The sequence below is a fragment of the Chelon labrosus genome (genome assembly GCF_963514085.1).
Source record: "Chelon labrosus genome assembly, chromosome: 11".
Classification (NCBI taxonomy): domain Eukaryota; kingdom Metazoa; phylum Chordata; class Actinopteri; order Mugiliformes; family Mugilidae; genus Chelon; species Chelon labrosus.
The window spans coordinates 3,510,163-3,533,788 of NC_140344.1; the positions used below are offsets into that span (position 1 = coordinate 3,510,163).

Sequence of the window (23,626 nt, forward strand, 5' to 3'; positions counted from 1 at the left end):
ACTCTAGTTTCCAAAAAGAATCGTCATTGATCAAAATACTTGCAGTTAGAATCCAGAAAGCCAGTTAAATACTTCCACTGGATGTGACGGTGCAGTGCTTTAAAAGGCTGCCTTTGTGTTTAAATAAATGACATTGCTTTAAAGAGATAAATATCAGCTTAATACAGAAAGCAGAGCAGATTCTATAGCTTTTTAAGGACCCCGAAGAGTGAGAAGTATATGTTCCTCTATTTACAGTTTATTCCACACACTCTAACACACCACGGTGCCTACAGCTCAGTTTGAAGTGGTCTCACAAGGAGGGTGGTTTGCAGAGCTGGGCTGGGCTGGGTGTATTTCAGGAGCTCGCAGGCCCATTGGTCTGACTGGGAATCCATTTCCATAAAGAGGATATGGGCATTTTGCTGAGGCATCGCAACCCACCATATATACCTATTTCATTTTTCACTGTCTGTGGCTTTGGCAGTGTCTCCTTTTCTTCCACCAAGTGTGTCTTGTCCTCTTCTTCCTCCTCCCAATAGGTGAGAAATCTATCTTCCTTATTTTATCTTTTGGTTTCTTTCTCCAGCCTGCAGAGCCTCTCTGAGAGCAGCATCTCCTTTATTTTATCAGACAAATCCAAAAGAGCTTAAGCTCTGCCACATTTAACCCTAACTCTAAAATCCATCAGTTAGAAGGGGATTTTAGTCATCTGTTTCTCCATCTCTGATTCATCCTGACGTCCTGAATTTGCTTTCTACTTGATCTACTTAGTTTTTCAGTGACATTTGACCTTATCCTGACAGACCTCGATTTATGAGACCTACACAGCAGCACTGTGCTGTGTTTCATGCTCTTGTGTTGTTTGCAGCTCAGGTGTTAGTGATTGGAAACTGGAAAGTGGATTCAAAGACTTAAACCTGTCACACTGACATGCGTCTGGCTGGTTTCCTTTAAAATGTTATCTATACGCATCACAGCTAAGTAATGTGAGATGGTCTGAAGGTTCTGGACTGACAAAAAATAGGATTCTTTTGATTTATGGACAAACAACTTGACAAAAGGGATTTTTGACTATTTGAAGAAGTCCTTCACATTGGTTCAGCTTTGTTAAAATGTCCACATGTAGAGCCTTGTGATTGTAACATTCACACTTCACTTAATGGCACTTAAGTCTTTAATAGGCTGTTTCATTCATCTGAACATTAGGCCAGTGATATTATTCATGACTTTTATGATGCGTTTATTCGTCTCAAGTGTCTTGCAGGAGTGAGCAATTTGATACAATCTTTTCTTGGATGTTCTTTTCTTCAAGAGTCAGATGTGTAAAAGTTAAATGAGTAAAATTAACAGTATATAATAGATGTTTCATTTAATTTTTCTTCACATATGAATAAGAAAACCCAACAGTGGCTTTAATGGATCATCAAGACATCATGTCACCTTATTTGGACCTTCTAGTCAGAGTAATTGAACTGTATGTACAGATGAACTTTATCTAATTATATTCCACTGTAGAATCTCTCAAATTATCCCCTAACTCGATCTGGTTGTAAACCAGAGATGCTGTCATCCGATCCCGACCGTCCCAGATTAGTTCAGTCGACGTCGCTGCTCTTCAGCTGTGGCCTCAGATCGCGTTACGGCACAAATATTCCCATCCGTCCATCTCCATCAGAGCTGAGGAACATGCTGATCTCAGAGAATCTCACGCTGACAACCTGATCTGAACCATTATGGCGTTCTGTGGGGGTCAAAAAACACTACGCAATTTCCTCACCTCAGTGTGTCCTTATGTGTGTCTTAATGCAGGTTGTGAACAACTAAACGCGCCAAGATGTCTGAGTAAGTCTGGACAACATCCTATCTGATCATAATACACTTTAATTTAATAGAATCTAACATGATATCTAAAAAAGTAATAAGAGAAGCAAACAACAGAGCAATGTTGGTTTGCAGTTTCGTTTTGCAATATCCTATCTAGAGATAAGAACATAAATGTGACTTTCCTTTTTTTTTAGTAATACTACTAATATGACACGTGTTAGTTGTAAATCTGATTAGAACGAGCACAAATGATTACAACTTGTTCCCAAACAGGAAAAAGATGACTTCCAGCCGCAGGCATCACCTGAAGGTAAACAACATCAAGAATATTGACTTATTTGTAATGGTATTAGTGTATTTCTCACAGTCAGGGTTTTAAATGCTATATAAATATAGTGTGTAGCAATCTCATACTCTGTAGCTGTCCAAACAAAGCCCAAAGATTAATTTACAGGAACTTAAACAAACAATTAACTTCAGAAATATAAAGTAAAATCTTAGTTCTCTCCTGTTGGAGTCTTAAGCCAGCAAGAGGAAATAGTGCATTTGTGATGGATTAATACATGTTGTGTTTATCCAGATGACATCCTGGCCTATCCACATATGTATTTATTTGTTTTTATTTAGAGATAGTGCTTAGGATTTCTGGGTTCAGAAAAAAAAATTAAAAAACATTCTTCAATTAAAAGGGCTGCTTGCTCACATGACTGACTTTTGTTGTTCGTCCTACAGAGCCTGATCCTGCAGATTGCTGTGAACTGGCTCGAGCAGGAGAAAAAGGACATTGATGCAGCCAAGGAGGCCTACATGGCTGAAAACTGCCCTGCTCCAGACATGAGCGGAGACCAGAATACCCTGATGGTGAGAGGGGCATTGGTGTAAAAACTAGAAATCTAACTAATCACTGATGCAGACTGAAGCAGAAATATCATATATATATATATATATATATATATATATATATATAACCCTCTTTAGTTAGCTTTGTCTGATCCTTTAATTGACTTCATTTAATAATTTTTGGTCCAGAGTAGAAAACAGTTTGAAGTAAGCCCAAGTCAATGTTGTCAAATGTCATATCCAAAAATATAATATAATAATAAATACAAAATACAAATGTAATCCTGGTGCAGGATCAAGCTCCTTGACTTCATAAAACTGAAAGGCTGTTATGTGTTGGAGCTTTGAGCATCTATTGTGCAAGGCTAGACTACCACTTTTTTTACACACAAGGCCTGTCTATAGAAACATTGTGGCCTCATGGGAACAGTTAATGAGATAAAATGTCATTTACACATTAGCCTATGGAGCAGAGGAAATTAAAACATGCTAACTTGGATTTGGGACTTTTTGCTACTGTTTGTAATACTAGATAGATAAAAAATTTAAAATAAATACTTGGTATAATTGATTAGCATCTCAATAAGATGCTCTAAGAAAACTAAATTTGCGCAATGTTTTTCTCTCTCTCTTTTTGTTTTGGAGTCGGAGAGTACTTCAAATATACATAACTCTCAGATTGCATTACTTTGACACTTCTACATGTTTTTGGGATATCATTGTGGGTTTTTTTTTTTTGTGTGTGTGTTTTCCTGTTGGCAGGAACTCTGCAAGAAGATGCACGCTGCCATTGACAAGATTGATGAGGAGAGGTACGACGTCGAGGCCAAAGTGCAGAAGGCAGACAAAGAAGTAAACATCCTCTGAGCACAGAAAGAAATCACAACGAACAAAAGTAAAAGCTATATATCAAAGCCTCTGTCCTCCTCACAGATTGAGGACCTGAAGATCAAAGTCGTGGACCTGAGAGGAGTGAAGAAACCCGCCCTGAAGAAAGTACGTATGTCTGCTGACACCATGCTGCAGGCTCTGCTGGGCTCCAAACACAAGGTGACCATGGACCTGAGGTCCAACCTGAAGCAGGTCAAGAAGGAGGTCAAAGAGGAGGTGAGTTGACAGGTTTTTGCCTACATTTTGTACACTTAAAGAGAAGATGTTGACTGTATCTGCATTTTTCAGTTGGTAAGTTACAGATTTGATTTAGAAAGGACTGAAAAACCTCGATCCACCTCAGCATTGCTAAATGACAGTATAGGACCAGTCGGACATTTTTACATTGGTCACTTTACTGAGCTACACCAACATTAAACCTGTGAGCTTCAATCTTGTTAGGTTTCTGTAAGCTTTAATTTAGATTACCCAACTTTATTGTAACCAGACAGAGGATGCATGCTCAGTTGGAGCATCTGGGGGCTATCTTGGACTGAGATCAGCTCCTCAAGGCAACAGTATAAGACAAGAACATATGATGTGAACATTGCAGCTTTTGTATATTCTTGAAAACCAGGGTGCACTGTGCAACCCTCATTGCCTTCCTTTGGGAAATTTTAAACCTGGAGACATTTTAAAATATAAAACATCCATGCATCTTTTTGCCTTAGTCATGTTTAGATGTGTGAATTAATATACATTTGCATTAATTAACATACTTTTTTAATTAATAGGAGGAATAGGAGGAACATTTTGACAGAATTTTGTCTATTTAACTGTATTAAATAAAAAACAGGAACCTGGCAATAAAATACAGCCATGCATTACCTAAACTTCCTGTAAAATAACAGGAATGTATCCTCTCAATTAAATAAATCTACAGCTTTATTGCATTTTGTGTTATTTAAAATATTTTTCTTTGTTCCCTGTCCTCTGCAGAATACAGAGGCGGGTGACTGGCGTAAGAACATTGAGGACAAGGCCGACAGGAAGAAGATGTTCGAGGCCTCCTAAATGTGTTGCTACTGCTTGTCTTTCTGTTTACATGAACTCAACGTGTCTTATATGTGTTGGAGGAGGTGATTGCGTTATGTCTCGCAGGGCTGAACGGCAGGTTAGCATGTCTGAAAGGAGGCACTCTGAAGGACGTTTAACTTGTCTGAGTTGTTGTTGGGGTTTTTTTTCGTTAGTTTTGCACGTTGTTTTAGTCTGGAGGGAGGGGGAGGAGTGTGGAGAGTTTCAACCAGTCCACAAACCAACACAAAGTCTTTAAAGTCAGGGAAACATTCACACAAAATGAACCATGTTGTATTAACGCAATAAAGTCAACTGTGGAAGAATATGTGTGGGTTTGTGTGTTTTTGTAGTATTTACGGGGCTGTGTACGGAGTTAGGGTGACAGAAAACAAAGGTGTTTCTTTTGAGGCATTTATCTCTAGTATGATGAGCTAAATCTGAATCTGTCCTAATCTAAAATCTCATTACAGTGCGTGCTACTTCATGGAGAAACACAGGAACCATTGTCTGTTAATCCGTTTATTGATTCTTACTGGTTAGCACTGTGATAGACTGGAGACCTGTCCAGGATGTTCCCCGCCCCTCATCTAATGCGATCCCCTGAGATCCTCCATAGGTCAAGTGGTTACAAAAAATGAATGAATGATTCTTGCTGTCCTAAAACTAAATAATTACTGGTAAAAAAGATCTAAGACCAAGACATGTTTTGGGAATACTTTCAGATGCTAACATAATTTAATTATTTATTGTGTATTGTTTTATGGTATTGATGTCATTTAGAAAAGGATTTAGAAAATTCAACCACCCTATTGTTAGACTGTCACACAGACCAAAAAAACAGATATAGAATCAAGTATTTTTCTGGTGAGGTGTGTCTTTGTATTCCTGATTAGTGCAAAATCCCAGCTAGCTCAGATGATAGACCATAACACTCTTAATCTCAGAGTTGTGTGTTGGGGCTGTGATTTAAAGGGCACCTTAACAACTATGTGCTCAGTGGTTTGAACCCTTCCGGGTCTGAGCAGCCTCCTCAAAGCCCCTAAATACTCCCCACTGCTTTAAGTGTCCTTCCTCCAACAAATTCCTTGTACGTGAGTACATTTATACACCCTGGGGCAGCTGTGGAATAGTGGTCAGAGGAGCTGATATGAGATCCCTACATCACTGGTGTGAATCACCTCTATGTCTACGGCTGAGACGCCTTCAGCAAACACCTAAACCCTAAACCGCTCCAAGGGACCGCACGTGGCAGCCAACTGTTCCGATTGTGCTCACTGCTCTTTGTGTGTGTATGAATGGATGCGTTGAATGCAGAGAAAGAATTTCTCCACGAGGGCTTAGGGAAGGAATTTAATTCAGTCGGGTTCAATTCAACTCCTCAGGGGAGGAGCTGGATGACTAAAGGCTCTGTCTGTTGTTCTCATTTTGGAGCCGCAAGTAAACCTTTACTTTGAAAGCAATGTTTTTCATTGATATAATATAGTACTATAAGATCTTTAAGGTGATATGGAACTTGGCCATTTAGCTTGGCCTTGTATTTGAGGAGAAATAGTTTGAAATAAATTTGAATTTTGCAGGGAGCCAGTGTGGAGAAATATGATCTCTCTTCCTTAATTCCTGTCAAATCCAGGTGAAAAATAACTCTAGTAGTTTCTCACTCTAGGTACGTTCATCCAGGGTAACTATAGATGTTCAGATTCGTTTCTGAGATGTTCAGGGCCAAACAACAAAATCTTTACATGTGTCCACGCCTGGTGGATCTTGGCTTCAGAGTTTGTTCTGAGTGTAGCAGAGGACTAAAGTTTATTAAATTCTAAAGGGTTCATCCTCTGTGGAGCATAAACATGGTTGGGAAATTCTAAAATGTGGAAATTCCATTCTGTTTAAACTACAAATATGTGTTGCTTTCTGAAGTATAGGGGACACCTGCAAAGGACACTTTATTTTGTGAGGAATTTTGCTGTACATTACAGAACACCATCCAACATATTACTGACATTTTTGATAGTTTCTAAATCGAAAACGAGCAGGAAGCACAATTCATGTAAGGAATTGTTTTAGTGCGAACTCACAAAACAGTAACGCTGGTCTCAAACCAAATACACAACTATTAGAAATGGGATTTACAGCTCTTGAGAGGGAGCCCGATCTTTTGGATCCATTCCTTTCAAAGACCCGTTCAAAAGACTGGCTCATTTTGGTATTTGTTTATTTTCAAGATGCCAACCTGGGGGTTGCTTAATTTGTCCGTGAAATAATCACTGTGAGGAATGATACGAAAAAATTTAAATGAAAAGAACAACTCGCAACTGCGAATCGGTTCCCATTGTTTGTCTTAAAGAGCCATTCAAAAGATTCAGTTCGTTCGTAAATGTCACAACTTTAACCACCGGTTAGTCACAAACCATCTAGCCATCAGTCACTAACTTTCTCCTTCTAGTGGCACATCTTGGCTGTTTGATAACATATCTTTTTGTTTTGAAGCTGTCAATGCAGAAAAAGAGAAACTCACTGAACTCACTATTGTAATAGTTTGGACAACTAACATTTGCAGTTCTGGTTGCATATGAATAGACATGCCCTTGTGCACCACATAGTTTGTCTCTTCAGGTGGAGAACTAAGTGAAAAAACACAAATAGGACTCCTGAATCCAGAAATACATTAGCTTCTTATTCTATTTTTGAAATCATGCTTCATGCTACCCCAAACAGTCCTGTTGACATCATGCACGTCACATGACCTACCAGCATTTTGACCTTACATTTTTAGATGTATTTCATATAATAATTTTAAAAAAGTTCTGATGGTGGTGCTAAAGAAAATTTCAGGTGGTCACCAAGTTATTAGAGCAAAATTAAAACTCTTTTTTTACATAAAGGTTCAAGTATGACTGAAAACCATTAGTGGCAGTAAAGTCTTTGTTAAATACATGAACATAGAAACAGTAAAATTATGAAGGGCAGTGGTCCCGATAGTTCTTTAATGATTTAACTCACTGCTGGTTTCCTATATGCCCTACCCTCCACACACACACACACACATTTGCCCTCACACTCCTTGTATGGTGCTTTAAGGTCTGCCTCCGGCCTGTTGGGGGCCCTGGGGCTCTGGGGCCTCTAAAGTTTCCTCAGAAGCTAACTTTATCCTTGTAGCCTCCGGGGGAATGTGAAGGAGATGCCTCCGTGTTATATTTGGATCATGTAACTTCACAGAGACTCCATTTGAAAAATCATTGCGTTTTCCCTCCGTCACCAGTCTGCTGCACCCAGTCACACAGCTGCTTTTAAATTTAGTTAGAACTGCTGAAATTTTTCTGATGACATCTGTTTGGCATTATGTAATAGCAATTGCTTCAGCATTGCATTATGTAATTCACGCAGTTATTTAAGAAAAAAAGCGAAACAAACAGGAGACACTGAGGAAATAACAAGATCCATCCAAGAAATTGATCAGGCCCTACCATCTAAAACTGTGAAACTGTGAAACTGTGGGACTGATGTGCAACTGCGTGGTCCGGTGATGGACTGTTGACAGTTACAGCCCCAGTCCTGTTTTTGTCCATTCTGCATCTATGCCCCCCTCTTCACCTACATTCCTGCTCCTGCTTCCCATACCCTGCATTTCAGGAAGCCTTTCAGACGTTCTCCGTCAGTCCACCAGATGTCCTAATATTTTCCTTGCTGCCACACTTGTCACATCCTCCAGCTCATACCAGTATATCTCCACCAGTGCTATTGTTGCCACCTGCTAATCCAGCCATCTTTACTCTTCCTTCCATATGAATATCGACAAAATGATGATTATTTTTGATGTATTTCCGTAATGTTGCATTATCCAATGCAACATAATTTGAATAAAAGCGTGCACACAAAGGGAATTATTTGTAGTAATCAAACCAGACATATTCTTTAGGTGGACAATTCAAAATGAATCTTTAGTGCAGCTATCTGTGGTATACACCTTACCAAAAAACATTCCAAAAGGTGTCAATATATGGATTTACTGTAGCCATTCTGTTGTGTTGTGCCAAAAAGAGAGCGTAGCAAGCTATAAATAACATAAACTGTAGGTTGACACCACACACAAAATATATAGGAGAGCAGGGTCATTCCTTTGGAGAAGGGACCAATGGAACTGTGTGTTTCCTTATTTCTTATGATAGGGTTGGACACCAACATTACCTTTAAAATGGTAACTAATAGCTGTACTCTTTCTATATAATACATGATAAACACATCACAACATATGTGAAAGAAAAGAAACATCAGTGTGAATCGGTGCATATGTTAGCACGAGAGGCTAAATTAGCTTTACATTCTGAATACAACCTTAACAACATACTAAAAGGACATTTAGTTTACTGGTACATAACGATATCTAATATCAATCACATTTAGTTTCGTATCAAGTGAAGATTGCTCAGCGTAAACAGCTATACTTTTTTCAAAGCTCAATTACCTTCTCACGTGATGTCTTTCCAGCCAGTCATGTTGTTTTGATGATGAATATGATGGTTTTGATGTGACTTTCCATGTAGATGTTGAACTGACTCCAGCTCGTGTTCTTATGGTTTACTATTATAGCGAGTGGTTTAGTTTTGAACAGCTAATCTTTTGTTTCAGTGTTGAAAATGTTTTCTTTGTGATTTGATTCCAGACTAAATTTGAGTATTTGTAATGTTACATGTTAAATGATGTGAAGGTGTAGTCATCTTATGTACATCGAAGAGGTAATATAACCTAACATTATATAGATAGAGCTGAAGTTAACTAATAATGGGTGTCATAATTTATGGGCTCGTCCGGGATTTGAACCTGGGACCTCTCACACCTCTCGCTGTGGGTTTAATGTGTGTGTGGGATTACTAGTGAATGATTGCACACATTTAACACATATGTAGTATAATTTTGACTTATAGCATGAAAGACTATAAAGTGTCTCCAAGTTAAAGTTGGAGAGTGAGGATTGTTCTCTCTGTCTTACTGAATTTTGCTAAATATTATAATGTGCTATGAGCAACATTAGGAGCTAAGAGTCTAAAGAGCTGTTGAGAACTGGTTGGTGATAACTCCTTTTGCCATTGTGACATTGTGTTATTTATTTGTGCTAAGCTGATTTTCTTCGTTAACAGTAAATTATTAAATACAGCTCGCTCAACTTCATTGAGCGGGCTCCATGCACCGGGAATTTCATTACTGATACTGATGCTGCATTGTTACAGAGTATTTGACAATAAAGAATCTTAAATCTTCCATTAATTAAATCAAATGACGCCATCCAGGCCTCCATATATCTCGCCAGCTGGTAACTGAAACCTGGCGAGCTTATATTTAGCGGTCTTTATGACTGCACCAAAATGTTTATAAGAAAACCTTTATGCCAAGGTTGGGTCTTTGGTCACAGGTCGGAGTTCAGGAAAGGGTCCTATCTGACCTCGCTCTCTGAAAAATGACACTGATTATTTTTAGACTAAAGTTGTGTGGAAGATGAGACGTGTGTCCTGGAGACCGGGAGACCAGTTTAAATTATGTGATAATCTTAATAATAAAGTCGAGATGTTAATGTTTCTCACCAGATTCTGGTGTTCCCTCTAAAACTTCCTAATATCAAGGTCTGAGTTCCGACATATGATGGAACACCCTTCCACAGCAACAATCAAAAATCCTACTGACAAGAGTATGAGATAATCCTTATGTGAAAGTGTCCCATGATAGGAGAAACAGCTCTCAAATCAAAGCTGTTGATGTGCATGAGGTTCCATCATCAGTAGGGGGCGTCTTTGCTCTGTCTCTCTGCTTTGAACAGCAGTTCAGCAGTCTGAGGACACAGAGGACTCCATATCAGTTTATACTTAAATACCCTCTGTAAGATGTGACTGCCTTTGTTTGTTTTTCTTGTATTTTCTTTCATTGTTCTCATTCTGTATTATTTATTTATGGTCAGTGGTGGACAATCACTCAAGTAAAGTATGATTCTGTGGTAGTTGCAGAATACTTTGATTGAGTATTTCCTGTTCACGTCATCTGATATTTACCGTCCACCACACCATTCTGTAGTCACTGAGATCATGTCCCTTCAGCATTCTAATACACCACTGAATCTATGGGTTGGCTAGCCTCTGGCTTGAACTCACCACCAAACATTTACTATTCACTAGTGACTATTCTTGAGTTCTTGCCAATTGTTGAAAGCGTTCCTGACGACAGCCTGCCTCCCAACGACATCAGCACATGCATTAAGAGGTGCAGCTTTACCCGAAGCAACATGGGCGGCATGTATTTAGAACATTTAGTGCATTTAAATGTGTCTTCTTTTCTCCCACTGAGAGTCTCAGCAGGTGCTACCTAATCTGACCAGCAGGAGTCGTTAATGTCTTGACATTTCTATCTGTTAAGCCCGCAAAATCCTACACAGTGGACCTTCCAGAGTTCCAGAACTACAAATCCAAAGTGCACTCTCATCCTACAAGATCTACAGTTGGTTTCAAAGCATTCTGGTTGATTAGATTTTTTGTTATCTAATAGTGGCTCTCCCATAACATAAGGAAGGGCTCGTCCGGGATTTGAACCCGGGACCTCTCGCACCCAAAGCGAGAATCATACCCCTAGACCAACGAGCCATGTACCAATGTCATCCCAAAACACTTGTGACTCATCAGAGAATGGACATGGGCCTTCTGAGGGTGTCCTGTGGTGTCTGGCAACAGAATGTTGTTAGTGGGGGCCTTTGGGTCCTATGGGTTGAGAGGAGGGGCCTCTGTGGATCATCCCACAGATACTTGATCAGTTTGGGATCTAGTGAATTTGGAGGCCAGGTCAACACCTTGTGCTGTTCTTCATGTTTTTTGAGTTGTTCCTAAACTGTTTTTGTGTGTGTGTCTGTGTCAGGCTGCATCCTGCTGGGGATGGCTGCTGCCATCAAGGAGTGTCATTGCTATGGGGTGAGGGTGTCTGGTCTGGTCTAGGTGGGTGGCACATGTCTAAGTAACATCCACATGAATGCGAGGTCCAAACGTTCCACAAGTGAACATTGCATTATCACAAGATAGTCAGTGTTATTTACTTCTCCTGTCAGTGGTTTTAATGTAGTGGCTGATCGGTGTATATTACGTTTATACATTTGAGGATTATATGTACATGTCACATTTTCTGGAATTGTTTCAACAGACTTCAGCGAAATTTCTATGACACATTTGGCACATGAGCCACAGAATCAGTGAGTATAGTTCAGATGTAAAAAATGATTTTAGACCATGTTATTAGTGAAAGTACAGCCCTTGTATGGAAATAACACATTTGGAGCATCACTGTGGTGGCATGAGCTCTGTCACGGTTTCCCTTTTCATCCTTGGTGTCTCTTAATTCCACTTTTCTGTATTTCCTAACACATTCATCTCATTAATATCAGTTAGTTATTTTCTACAGCACTTAAACGTACTTGGTTGAACCTACTTAAGGGATTTTCCATCTCCTAACTCTTCTGAATCCGGGACATATTCTGCAGTCGTGCCCTGCGTCATGCTGTCCCCACACAGACCTCATGACTGTAACCCAAGCAGATCCTAATAACTGACCCAGGCTGTTAAGTCATTTAGGGTTATTATGTCCAGCCTGTGGGAGGTCATCGTAAAAGTTCAAGGAGCGGATTTAGTGCCTGCTCAAAATCTCATTAACTTTCTCCCAATTGCCCTGAATGCCATATGGTTTCACTTTCAGCACACCAGAGTCCACAGATGGAGAAGCAGTGGTTCTCTCTTTCCTCCTCTCAGCTGAAGGACTGTTAAACTCCAGAGACACATAGCCACTCTCCATTCTAGTTGTCATCTCTGGGTTGACAGAGATTTATTTATTTTTTGACTTTGTCCCTTTCCATGAGCACTTGGCGGGCTATGCTCCTCTGTACCGAGAGCAGGTTTCGGGAACGTGGCGGGCTCTTGCACGCAGCCCAACTTTCCTTCCATCTGGTTTGTGTTGGGAGTAAATTAGTCAGACAAGACAAACGTCAAAGTTTATCTGATTTCAAAATGTCCTACTGGCTTTCAGAGATGGCAACAGATACAACGCTTACTTCTAAAATAAGTCTGTTACGATTAAAGATATTGTCTAATTAATACTAAAGTTAAAAATGAGCCACCTTACCCTGTTAACACCTCTTCTGCTCCTGCTTTCCAGCTTTTTCAATGCTGTTTTAGAGAAGAGACTTTCATCGAGCTCTAAGAGAGAACTACCATGGCTTAGAATTGATTAAGAGTTGCAAGTTAGTGTGAAGATGAGTTGGCAAAATAATGAGTAAAGTAGCGGAAGAAGATAATCACAAGACTCAAAACACATGACGACGAATGTATGTTTGGGGTAGATTCCTACAGAAGAGCAAAAAATAAAATCCTTGGCATGGTGGACAAAAGCTTTAAATGACTGCACATGAATTCAAGGACGCTTCCTAGGTGAACACGTTTCCGTGTCAAAGATCAAGAGAAGACTTCGTGACCAGAACCTCAGAGCATTCTTCACAAGATGCTTCACAAAGCTATTGAGCCCCCATCTTGCTGTTGACAAAAAACGTCATGACATATCCGTAAGCTCTAGAGGGTCCTTTTCATGTTGGTTCACTCTAGGGCAGGGGTATCAAACATACGGTCCACGGGCCAAAACGGCCCCGGCAGAGGATCTAATCTGGCCCGCAGCGTGAATTTGCAAAGTGCAAAATGCGGAAATGACATAGAAGATTACTGGTATTTGGGACGGTTTATTAAGTCTCTGGAATGTCCTATGTTCAACATGGTTCCTGAACGCATCATAGTCTTGTGTTCTAAATGGTACAGGTGTCAATCTGTTTGATTAGCCAGTTAGTGATGTTCAAGTTAACCTACCGGTTAACCTGGTGGGTGAGACCGAGAACCGCAAAAACTTATTTCAATAAACTATATTTATTTAAGTTAGTATGATTTAGTTACGTGCCTGTCTGCTCGACGTAGTGTATTTGTTTACTGGAGAGACTGGACGCTCAGTGGGAGCCTTTTTCCGTCGGGAATTCTGCTTAATTGATGCTAAACCGTGACCTCGTCGTGCTAGCAGTATGAGAGACTTGTTCTTGGGAAACACTTGTTGCACCAAGCTGCTGAGAACCTACTGGATGCTTATAAACGTAGACGGAGGCTGAGTACGTGTTTCTACACCACCGTGACGGGACACTGCTGAAGGAGGGTTTTGCCAAATTATATTTAACAGCACCTGCATCCCCGGAACTGTGAGTACTGTTAAGACACTGTGAATTGGATTCAAATGAGCTCCAAAATGCGTGTGCGCCAATGGTTTGGTACCATAGACTAATTAACTTAATGGATGGACTTAATTGATATTAACTTTAAAGGTGGGGAGCACCTGGTCAAAAATAAATGTTATGTGTGCTTCTAGAAGTAGCTTTGCGACAATGTGGAATAGGGACCTATGGGGCCACAGTGGTTTTGTTCATGTATGGGATGCTGACCAGGTCTCTCTGCATCCTAGAAAGAGTCAGACATTCTAACTGCTGCTATACACACATCCCAAATTTAATACTAGTAGACCTGTCATCCGTTCACCACCCATGCAAAGAGTGATTACTCAGAATAGCTTTGACCCTCCTGTAAAATAAGAGAACAGAGCGCTACAAAAGTAACTACTATTCCTAATTTGTCCACCGTTTCGGTCAGAGTACCAGACGGAACACAACATCCAGAACTAAACGGTAAAAAAGAATAAAATTGCTCCGTAAAATTTTTTAAAAATATTCCAGGTTGTTCATAAATGTTTTGTAAAAGGATAGCTCATTAAATGTAAACTTTTTCATGATGTACTTGTACTTCATTACATTCAAACATAGGGAAACATATGCAGTTGTCGTTATGTAAAAGTTATTGTACTATAATATTTTGGCCCACTTTAGATCACATTGAGCTGTATGTGGCTCCTCCTGAACTAAAATAAGTTTAACACCCTTGCTCTAGGGTTTTGTTGTGCGTACAACCAACCCTCAGACTGTTTCGTGGAAATGTGACAGTATACAGCACACCTTTAGGTTAGTGCAGAAGTTCCCAACACATTTTACAGACATTTGTAGACTTATGTTCATATGCAAACACAGTCATATTTAGACTTTATTTTCTGTAGATGTAAGGACTAAAAGATGCTTAAAGAAGTGAAAAGAGGCTGTGGCTCTTCAGTGTGTCAAACCAAGAACATTTCCACAACATAAGTTCAATTCAATTCAATTTTATTTATATAGCATCAATAATAATACATTTGTCTCAAGATGCTTTACAAAACCCAGTCTGAAACCCCCTAGAGCAAACACGAAGGCGATGGTGGCAAGAGCAAACTCCCACAGTTGGAAAAATTAATGAATCGGTTGATAATTATCAAGAAACAAATGTTTTTTCTATATTTTTTACTGGCATTCCAAGTCTGTTAAAGACAATAAATACTTTTAGTTACAGAGTTTACAGAGTACTTTGACAAGAAACTATTACCATACCAGATATCAATCAAAAGATCATCAGCAAAGCTTCCATTAATGTTTAGGTTGCTAAATACTGATCCAATTACATGCAAAATAGGTTTGGTCTGGAACCACCAATGACGCCCCTAATCCAGCTCAATACCTGCTGAGCGCTTCAAAACCACAGAGAGCAGCATGACATTTGTGGTCTGTTCAAGTTTACAAAGATGTACAGGTGTATAGATGTACAGTGCATTGGACCTACAAATGTAAATAACCAAGCTGTAACACTGGACCCCTGTTTATCTTCACTTCCATACGAGTCTTCTCTCCACTGAGTTTTAGGATATTTGCTGATTCTGCCTGAATAGAACCCCAGATTCATTTTATGTAATTAGTTCTTTAGGTCGGCTTGTTTACCTGTAATTTGCTACGGCTAGTTTTTTGCAACATGACTGAATATTTTTCCGATTCTGAAGTTGTGGACGAACCATAGCAGTAGCAAATTACAGGTAAACAAGCCGACCATTGCGGGTGCGCGCGGCGCTCAGAGATAGATAGATCAGACAGACATCATCCAGGTCAGAAGACATCATCCTGCAGGTCAATCTACAGACCCTGGATGATGATAACAGGTAACTCCGGACTCAACGGGGAATAGTACTAGCATACGATAACAAAATATTGGTGAAATGAACGAGTTTCGCGGCAGATACCTCCCGATTGACTACAAATGACACAAAAGTTATATGGGTGAGTAAACGATTGTATTTTATGCCAGAAATAAGGTCCAGGTTGTAAAAAGCAGTAGTTCCCCTTTAAGTCTGTAACTATATTAAAGGTTAAGACTTTAAAAGTTTAAATTTATACTTGAAATTGGCAGTGTGCGGCAAGGAATTCATTATGTCGACAAGGCTCCTCAGAAGTACAGTTATTGTTTGCATTAACAATTCATTGCCATTGCTGAGATCTGGGAAAGCTGTTGCATTGAGCTAAACGTTCATTCTTCTTCTGTAACCGCTTGTCCTGTGAAGGGTCGTGGGGGGTGCTGGAGCCTATCCAGGCTGTCATCGGGTGAGAGGCGGGGTCCACCCTGGACAGGTCTCCAGTCTATCACAGGGCTAACACAGAGAGACAGACAACCATTCACACTCACACTCACGGCCAATTTAGAATCACCAATTAACCTAATGAGCATGTCTTTGGATGGTGGGAGGAAGCTGGAGTACCCAGAGAGAACCCACACAGACACAGGGAGAACACACAAACTCCACACAGAAAGGCCCAGTCGGCCCATGGATTCGAACCCGGAACCTTCTTGCTGTTGGGCATCAGTTTCCCAATTTGTTTCATTAATCAATTTGTATTTTGTTCAAACATTGATTACTCAGCGCCAGTAGCAGTTAATGAGACTGCAGGAAGCATTAACGGAACATACTGAGCCACTGAACTGATGTGTACACAACATAGACTGTAAATAAAAACACTAATTGTCTCTTGAGACAATTAGTGTTATTATTGACGCTATACAAATAAAACTGAAATGAAATAAATTTAATTAAATTACGCTTAAAATAAATTTTTTCCCAGTATAGTTTCTGTCATTTTAGGTAGCTAATATAATGATCATGCATGTTCAAGTGTCAGTTTTTCTGATAAGTTTCGTTTTAGTTATTTGATGCCATAGAAGCAGGATGTGACCTCATGATGTTACTAGCTGGCATGACAACGTGAGAGTAGGAAAAAAACACCGTATAATCCAGCATTTCTTTGTAACTGGTAGAGCAGAGCGCAGTATTAATCAGGACTTGCGCAGACTCTGGCTCGGAACTCACAAGATGCCGTCGCCCGTATCCCCGGGAAAATAGCGTCAGTTTGGCCGGTGTGAGGAAGTGGGGATGCATTGTTCATATTTATATACAGTCTATGGTACACAACACTTTACTTGGGGTAATTAAGTACAAAGCAGACAGTGACTACAAAACAGTCTCAGTGAACAAACTGATTTATGATGTCCACCACTAACAAGTTACCTTGGCAACAACAGCGCCAGTTTAATACAACAGCAAACTTCTTAAGCTGCCAAGAGCAGTGATACTTTTATCATGCTGTACCCAAGATACATTAACAGAAGTCTGTAGAGGAGTGTGCATCTTGCGACTTCAAACAAGCTGAAAGTTACTGTTATTTTCTTTCTTTATTTAAAATGAATGAATCACCTCTTCAGACAAATACATTGTGTTTGATGTAAGTGTTTTCCCAGCACCACCCCATAATTTGCAAGCTCACAAAAAGCCTGTGGCATTAGCAGAACTTAATCCAGGTCTGAGGACTACTGTAGGACAGCGAACAGTAAAAGTGATGCTGATATAATGAGATCAAACACAAACCAGTGGGTAGTTTCCTTCAGAGCTGCAGTGGCAGTAATGTTCTGAAAAAATAGGTTCACACTATAAAGAGGTAATTAAATTATCAGTACCCTGCCTATAGCTACTGAAGACAGTAGTCTAGCTTTTAAAGATCTAGATATGTTGTTCTGGTCAGCCGCAGATAAACAGAACTTACTTTCATCAGAGCCCATGTGAGTCTTATTAAAACCAACCAAACAACCTTCAATAGGTTTTACAGTGTAAAGTTTTGTGTCTGAGGTTTTTATTGAATTACCATTCCTTAGTTTGTGGCTTTAGTCATATAATAATAGTATTCATATTTGTTTTATTTTAAGTTCTTAAACGTGTCTTTTTTTAGCAGGTTTGCTTCTACATCTCAACATGTGTCTTATGGACTCCCACTTTACCTCACTTAACAGGAATGCATCGTTCCTGCGCTCGGCCGCTTTAATGAGGCTGCATTCCTCCACCTGAACGTGGAATCGCCGCTGCATTACTCCGTGAGTACACTCAACATGTCTACTACATGTTGTAAAGCTCCTGGTGGGGGCTATAAAATAACTATACTACCATAAATGCCATCCTGACTAAAGCTCATAAAACCCAGAGGAGGTTTGAGCATGCAGGGAGGACGGCTGAACAGAACTCTATACCCATACACAGTCACATCATTCTTGCTTCACCACTGAGCCAGTCTGTATCAGTTGCAAGTATTTGAAATGAACACAAACTTACTGTGTACCATTTACCATCGATCTTATTCACCATCAGTAGTCTGTTCTGCATCCGGTGTTGTATAGCTGATTGACAACAAAATGAAATAGACTGTGACTGTCATAGATTCAAGATTCAAGATGTTTATGTCATATGGTCAGTACAAGCAGCAGTCTAGACTGTTAAAAGGAACTCTTACTTCAATCCCTTACTAAAAACAATAAATAAATAAAAAGAAAGAAATGTAAAATCAACAAACTAAAACAAGTTGCAGGAGTTTAGAAGAGAGCTCTGTGTCTCTTCTAATGGGAGAGTCAATGGGAGAGATGGGGAGGTGAGGCAGTGTTGGCCTAAGGCTAGAAACTGTTTTGTTGAAAGTCTTGTTTAAATTAACTGTGCAGCTTTTAACTGTCCTGAGCAGTTCAGTTCCCAAACCACACTGTGAGCGAGGTAGTGATGACGCTCTCAACTGTACTTCTGTAAAATTTGTGGAAGATTTTGGTTGACATGCCAAATTTCCTCAGCCTCTTGAAGAAGTGCAGTCCTTGTTGGGATTTCTTCAGAAGCTGCTGAGTGTTAAGAGACCAAGTGAGGGCCTCGCTGATGTAGGTTCCTCTCCAGCTCTGTCTTGCTGATGTATAATGGGAGGTGTTGCTCCTTCTTCCTCATCTCCTTGGTCTTTTTCTGCATGTAAGGAAAGATTAATGTTCTAACACCTGGATACCGGTCTCCCACCTCTCTTCTGTATGCTGTCTCCAATCCCCCAGTGATCAGTCTAATGCCTGTGGTGTCATCTGCAAACTTTATGAAGCTGGTGTTGGTCTGAGAGGCCACATATTCATTGGTATAGAGTAGGGCTGGGCGATATGGACCAAAAGTCATATCCCGATATATTTAGGCTGAATATCGATATACGATATATATCCCGATATGGAGCTTTTTCGGGTTGTGGATGGCTTGCGACTGGTGCTTCTGCAGCGTGCAGTTCCACACACTCTTCGTACTGCAGTTTGTGCCACTGTTTTAGGTGGTGAAAAAGATTTGTAGTGCTTCCACCCCTGGCTGTAACTTTTTTATGGCACTCCCTACATATAACCATGGGTCGCATGAACCAAATATTTTCCGTCATTGACCTTTTTTTTTTTTAAAACTGTGACGGAAAAATCTGAAGGCCATCTGTCATTTTGACAGATTGCAGTTCACACCCCTGACCACTTGGTGGCGAGTGAGGTTATTAATTGGCTCTTGTCTCTAATCGCAGTTTGCATTCCAAACATCGCAGAACTTTTATCAGTGCACGATTTCCTGGTACACCGATTATACTGATGCACACGTCAGAGCTCGCCTAACCATAGACGTTTTTTTTCCCCTACCATTTAAAGTCAGTACTGTCAATACTGAAAAAGTACTTAAAGTTAATTAAATTTGAATGAAAATTAAATGCTTTTGAATTGCATTATTATCATTTTAAAAAATAAAGTGACGGGTAAAAATAGATTATGACGGGATTCATGTGACCCTGTCAGTCAAAATGACAGACAACGAAAAAGTCTAGCGCAACCTCTGCATATAATGTAATTTTGTTGCTCATCTGATACTTTGAATCGGAACCATCTCCAAATTACTGAGCCACTGCTTTTTCTTTTACTAACTTATTTCTCCTCCGCACACTCCACAGACACTGTTGCGCTCCTCCTCTGTGCATGAAAGAGGAGGGGCGGGGGCGCGGGGAGCAGTGCAGAGAGCTCCGGGTCAGCAGCTTGCCTGGAGCAAGGATTAAAGTGCAAATTTGAACCATATCGATATACGCGATATGGTCTAATTCCGTATTGCATTAAAAAATATATCGATATATTTTTTATATCGATATATCGCCCAGCCCTAGTATAGAGGATGTACAGCAGACTAAGAACACTATCCTGTGGGGTCCCTATGCACACAGTCATGTCCAGTTTCCCACTCTGACTGGCTGTCAGGGAGTTCAGCACCCAGTTGCAGAGGGAGGGTCTCAGTATGAGGGTCAAGAGCTTTTCAGAAAGTCTGTATGGTATGACTGTGTTGAATGGCAAGCTGTAATCAATGAAAAGCATTGTCAGATTTGTGTCCTTACCCTCTAAATGCATGAGGGATGGATGGATGGCAGCCTCTCAAAGCACTTCATAACAGCTGGGGTGAGTGCAATGGGACGGTAGTCATTCAAGCAGGATTCATCTTTTGGGAGGGGCACAATGGCTGTGGACTTAAATCAGATAGGCATTTAGGACTGGAGGAGGGACTGATTAAAGATGTCTGTAAACGCATCAGCTAGCTCCGATGAGCATGACCTGCGATGTCATCAGGGCCAGGTGCTTTCCTTGGGTTTGCCCTCCTCAGAACCATGCGTAACTCACTTCATACTAGGGCTAACAAGACTTATTTGTTGACAGCCCTCTTTTGACTTTTAGTGTTAACCAGCAAAGTGCAGCACTGATGTACCCTGATGATGACCCAAATCATCTTCTAGATTTTGCTGCTGAGTAAATTGTACCAGCAAAATGTTTAGGAGAACACAACTGAATTTGGCTTGTTTTTATTGTGGTTATCTGGGTCTTGACAAAAGCATTGAGGCAGGAGTACAAATTCCTACTTGTAGCACCATGCTACAACTGAATCCACACAACAAATACCATTAGGAAGTGCCTTCCAACTGGACACAATCCAGTCATTAACTTCACTTTGAGAAGACTTTGGGACAAGATGTAGTGCAACGAGCACAGGAGTAGGCAGTCAGTCAAGCATGTTAAGACCAAACCTCTGAGTGGTTAAACAGTATACATAAACAGGGTTCACAGTAAGAGAATAGGGGGGAAAAAATACAGTTTCTACAGTTTGAACTCAGAAAGCCTTTATTATGAGCAGAGTGTCAGCAGATCTGTGCTGGCATGGAGACCTGTCTTTATTTACCACCACAAGCAGAAAAAAGTCATCATGTTCTCTAGTAAAACAAAAAATCCCTAAGGGCCTCAGCAGCATAAAATACAAGTTTACGTGATAGTATTCAGACCACTCAGCTGTTTACAGTATACGAACGAGTTCATCCAGCAGCAGATGTTCCCTCTATCATTTCAGTCACAGATCTTTTTCCTGGGATCATCTTTCTTCTCGTCAGCTTCTTTCCAGCTTGTTTCCATGTTTTAATAATGTGAAGAATCTGAAATGTAATGCCTCCACAAATATTCACAGCTGCACAATGAGGCGATACGACTGCTCAATGTATTGCTCCGCAGGAGATTTATGAAGAAGTTGTGTCAAGGCCAAGTCATGGTTTTGGCAGTCATGTGTCTGAAAGGAATCACAAGGGTCCCTGTGATGTACATTTCATCATCCACCCTGAGTGTGTAAGGACCCTGACATGCCTACATGAAACAGAAGAAACACACTTATTCATATTCCCCTGTGACTGACTGTAACTGTATCCAGGTTTTGAAACAGTTGTCTGCATGTGTCTTGAACACTTCAGCCACTTATTTCTGTACCAGCGAAGTTAACTGTTAGTTAACTGTTAGAAAAAACAAGAAACAAAAAAAATATATTTTGCTCCCAGAATTTCACTGTGGCATTTTCATCACAATATCCTAAGTTTATCTTTCTTACATCTTACCGTGTACCTTAAGTAGACATGAGCATGTCCATTCAGTTACATTATTTCTAACATCCAGTGCTGTTATGAATGAATGAATCATTTTGTACCTTCTCTCTGAAACAGACAAATTCTTCACTGTGAAGTCAGAACCAACAAATGCTTTCACCTTTTTGCACACCTAACCTTTCATCTGCCAAATTAACTGCCAGAGATTAAAATGAAGGCTTGGCTGTCTTAAATATTGTTACAAACTCACCTGAATGTGGTTAAGGAGTGCAAATGACTAACATGTGTTCCCTTCTAGGCTTACCATAGTGTCCATTATAACCTATTGACTTGTTGCTACCATTTATCATGTAGTGTGCCTCACACTGTTGTCAGTGGTGGAAGATATGACGCCATTTGCTTAAGAAGCAATACCACGTTAAAACAAATACCCAAGTCCAAAAGCATCATTTTAGTAGAAGTATATAAAGTACTACGACTTAGCACTGAAAAGTATCAAAAGTAAAAAATACTACTTATTATGCAACATGACACCATTAACAGACTTATATTCATGATAGAATGATAGCATGAATGTTGTTTCAGCATTAACAGAAGGTTTTCAGCATTGTATTGAAATCATACATTTTTATTGATAATATTACCTAAATATTTACAGGCTGTGACCACTGTGGTTTCAAACCTTTGAGCAGTTAGATTGGATAGTTAGATACTCTGTAGATTGGATGCTTGAACGCTCAAACTGCCCTGCATCAGATGAAACTTGAAAGGTTTTCCAACTGTTGTTTTTGTGCAACACTTAATGTCAATTTGTCACAGGAGCTGTACATTTGCTCCAGGCACAGCACGTCCACACAGTCAAGCCAAGCTTCTTGATAAATGTTCATAGATGTTATCACAAAACAGGTTTGGTAAGCATTTTATGTACTTGAGCATGCAAATAGCCATATCCATGCAAGAGCAAGTGTTTGCCAAACAGACCTGCTGTAATCTTTAGGCCTGTTCCCACCTGTTATTAACATGTGTCTGTGGTGGTCGATCACAATTTAACATCTCTCAGTACGTCAGTTCACTCTTGGTGTCTCCACATGCGTCTCGAGTACTTGCACTCAGGTGTCACTTCATTGCTTTACATAAACACGTACATTATTTCGAATTGCAAAGACCACCTGTGTTGTCGCTTTTAACTGGTGGAAGAGAAATGTCTGCATTACTGATGGAGGTCAGGTGACCTGGAACAAGCGATGCATGCTCTCAGAGTCAGGGAAGAGCTGAATATACAATCAGGGATACATACACTGCTACATTTTATTGGCACACAAAAATGTTCCGCTGCAGAGTATAAAGGTTGAACAGGTGGTCCTTCATTGAGGCCAAGAACACATTCCCATTGATACTGCTGAAAGAATGTGGTATATGTGGCCCAGATTATCTCTGAATGTGGCCTAAGTGATCAGACTCAGTGTGGTCTCTTTGCATCTTGGGTGCTTTCTACTTGTGATCTGTTAAAGGCAGATGTGAACTGGGGTATTTCTGCTTTACACACTAATAATGCAGAGTGAATTTAGGCTCGGAAATGCACAGATGGATCTCCTAGCACTTGCCATTCCCTATCCAAAGTGTTACCTAGTGGGTTCACAGTTTGGACGACGAGTTGGTGATCACAAGCAAAGGCTTCCGCAAAGCCTGCCCCAGGACAAAGTGGGCTTTTAAGAAGCACCTTGAAGAGCCTTGAGCTATTGTTGTTTTCACGGGGAGTAAAACAGTATGACATAAGTAATGATGTGTTTTCACTGTTTAAAGCTGCTTTAGTGAATTCCCAGA

General features: G+C 40.1%; 1 protein-coding gene across 1 annotated transcript; it reads left to right on the forward strand.

Moving 5' to 3' along the window:
• Positions 1–285: 285 nt before the first annotated feature.
• On the forward strand, positions 286–4,876 carry LOC311495948 (troponin I, fast skeletal muscle-like). Its single transcript, XM_084555631.1, has 7 exons — positions 286–521; positions 1,792–1,824; positions 2,080–2,116; positions 2,539–2,667; positions 3,409–3,498; positions 3,580–3,753; positions 4,516–4,876. Exons 2-7 carry the CDS (start codon positions 1,817–1,819, stop codon positions 4,588–4,590), a joined length of 513 nt encoding a protein of 170 aa, XP_084411757.1. The 5' UTR covers positions 286–521; positions 1,792–1,816; the 3' UTR covers positions 4,591–4,876.
• Positions 4,877–23,626: the final 18,750 nt, after the last annotated feature.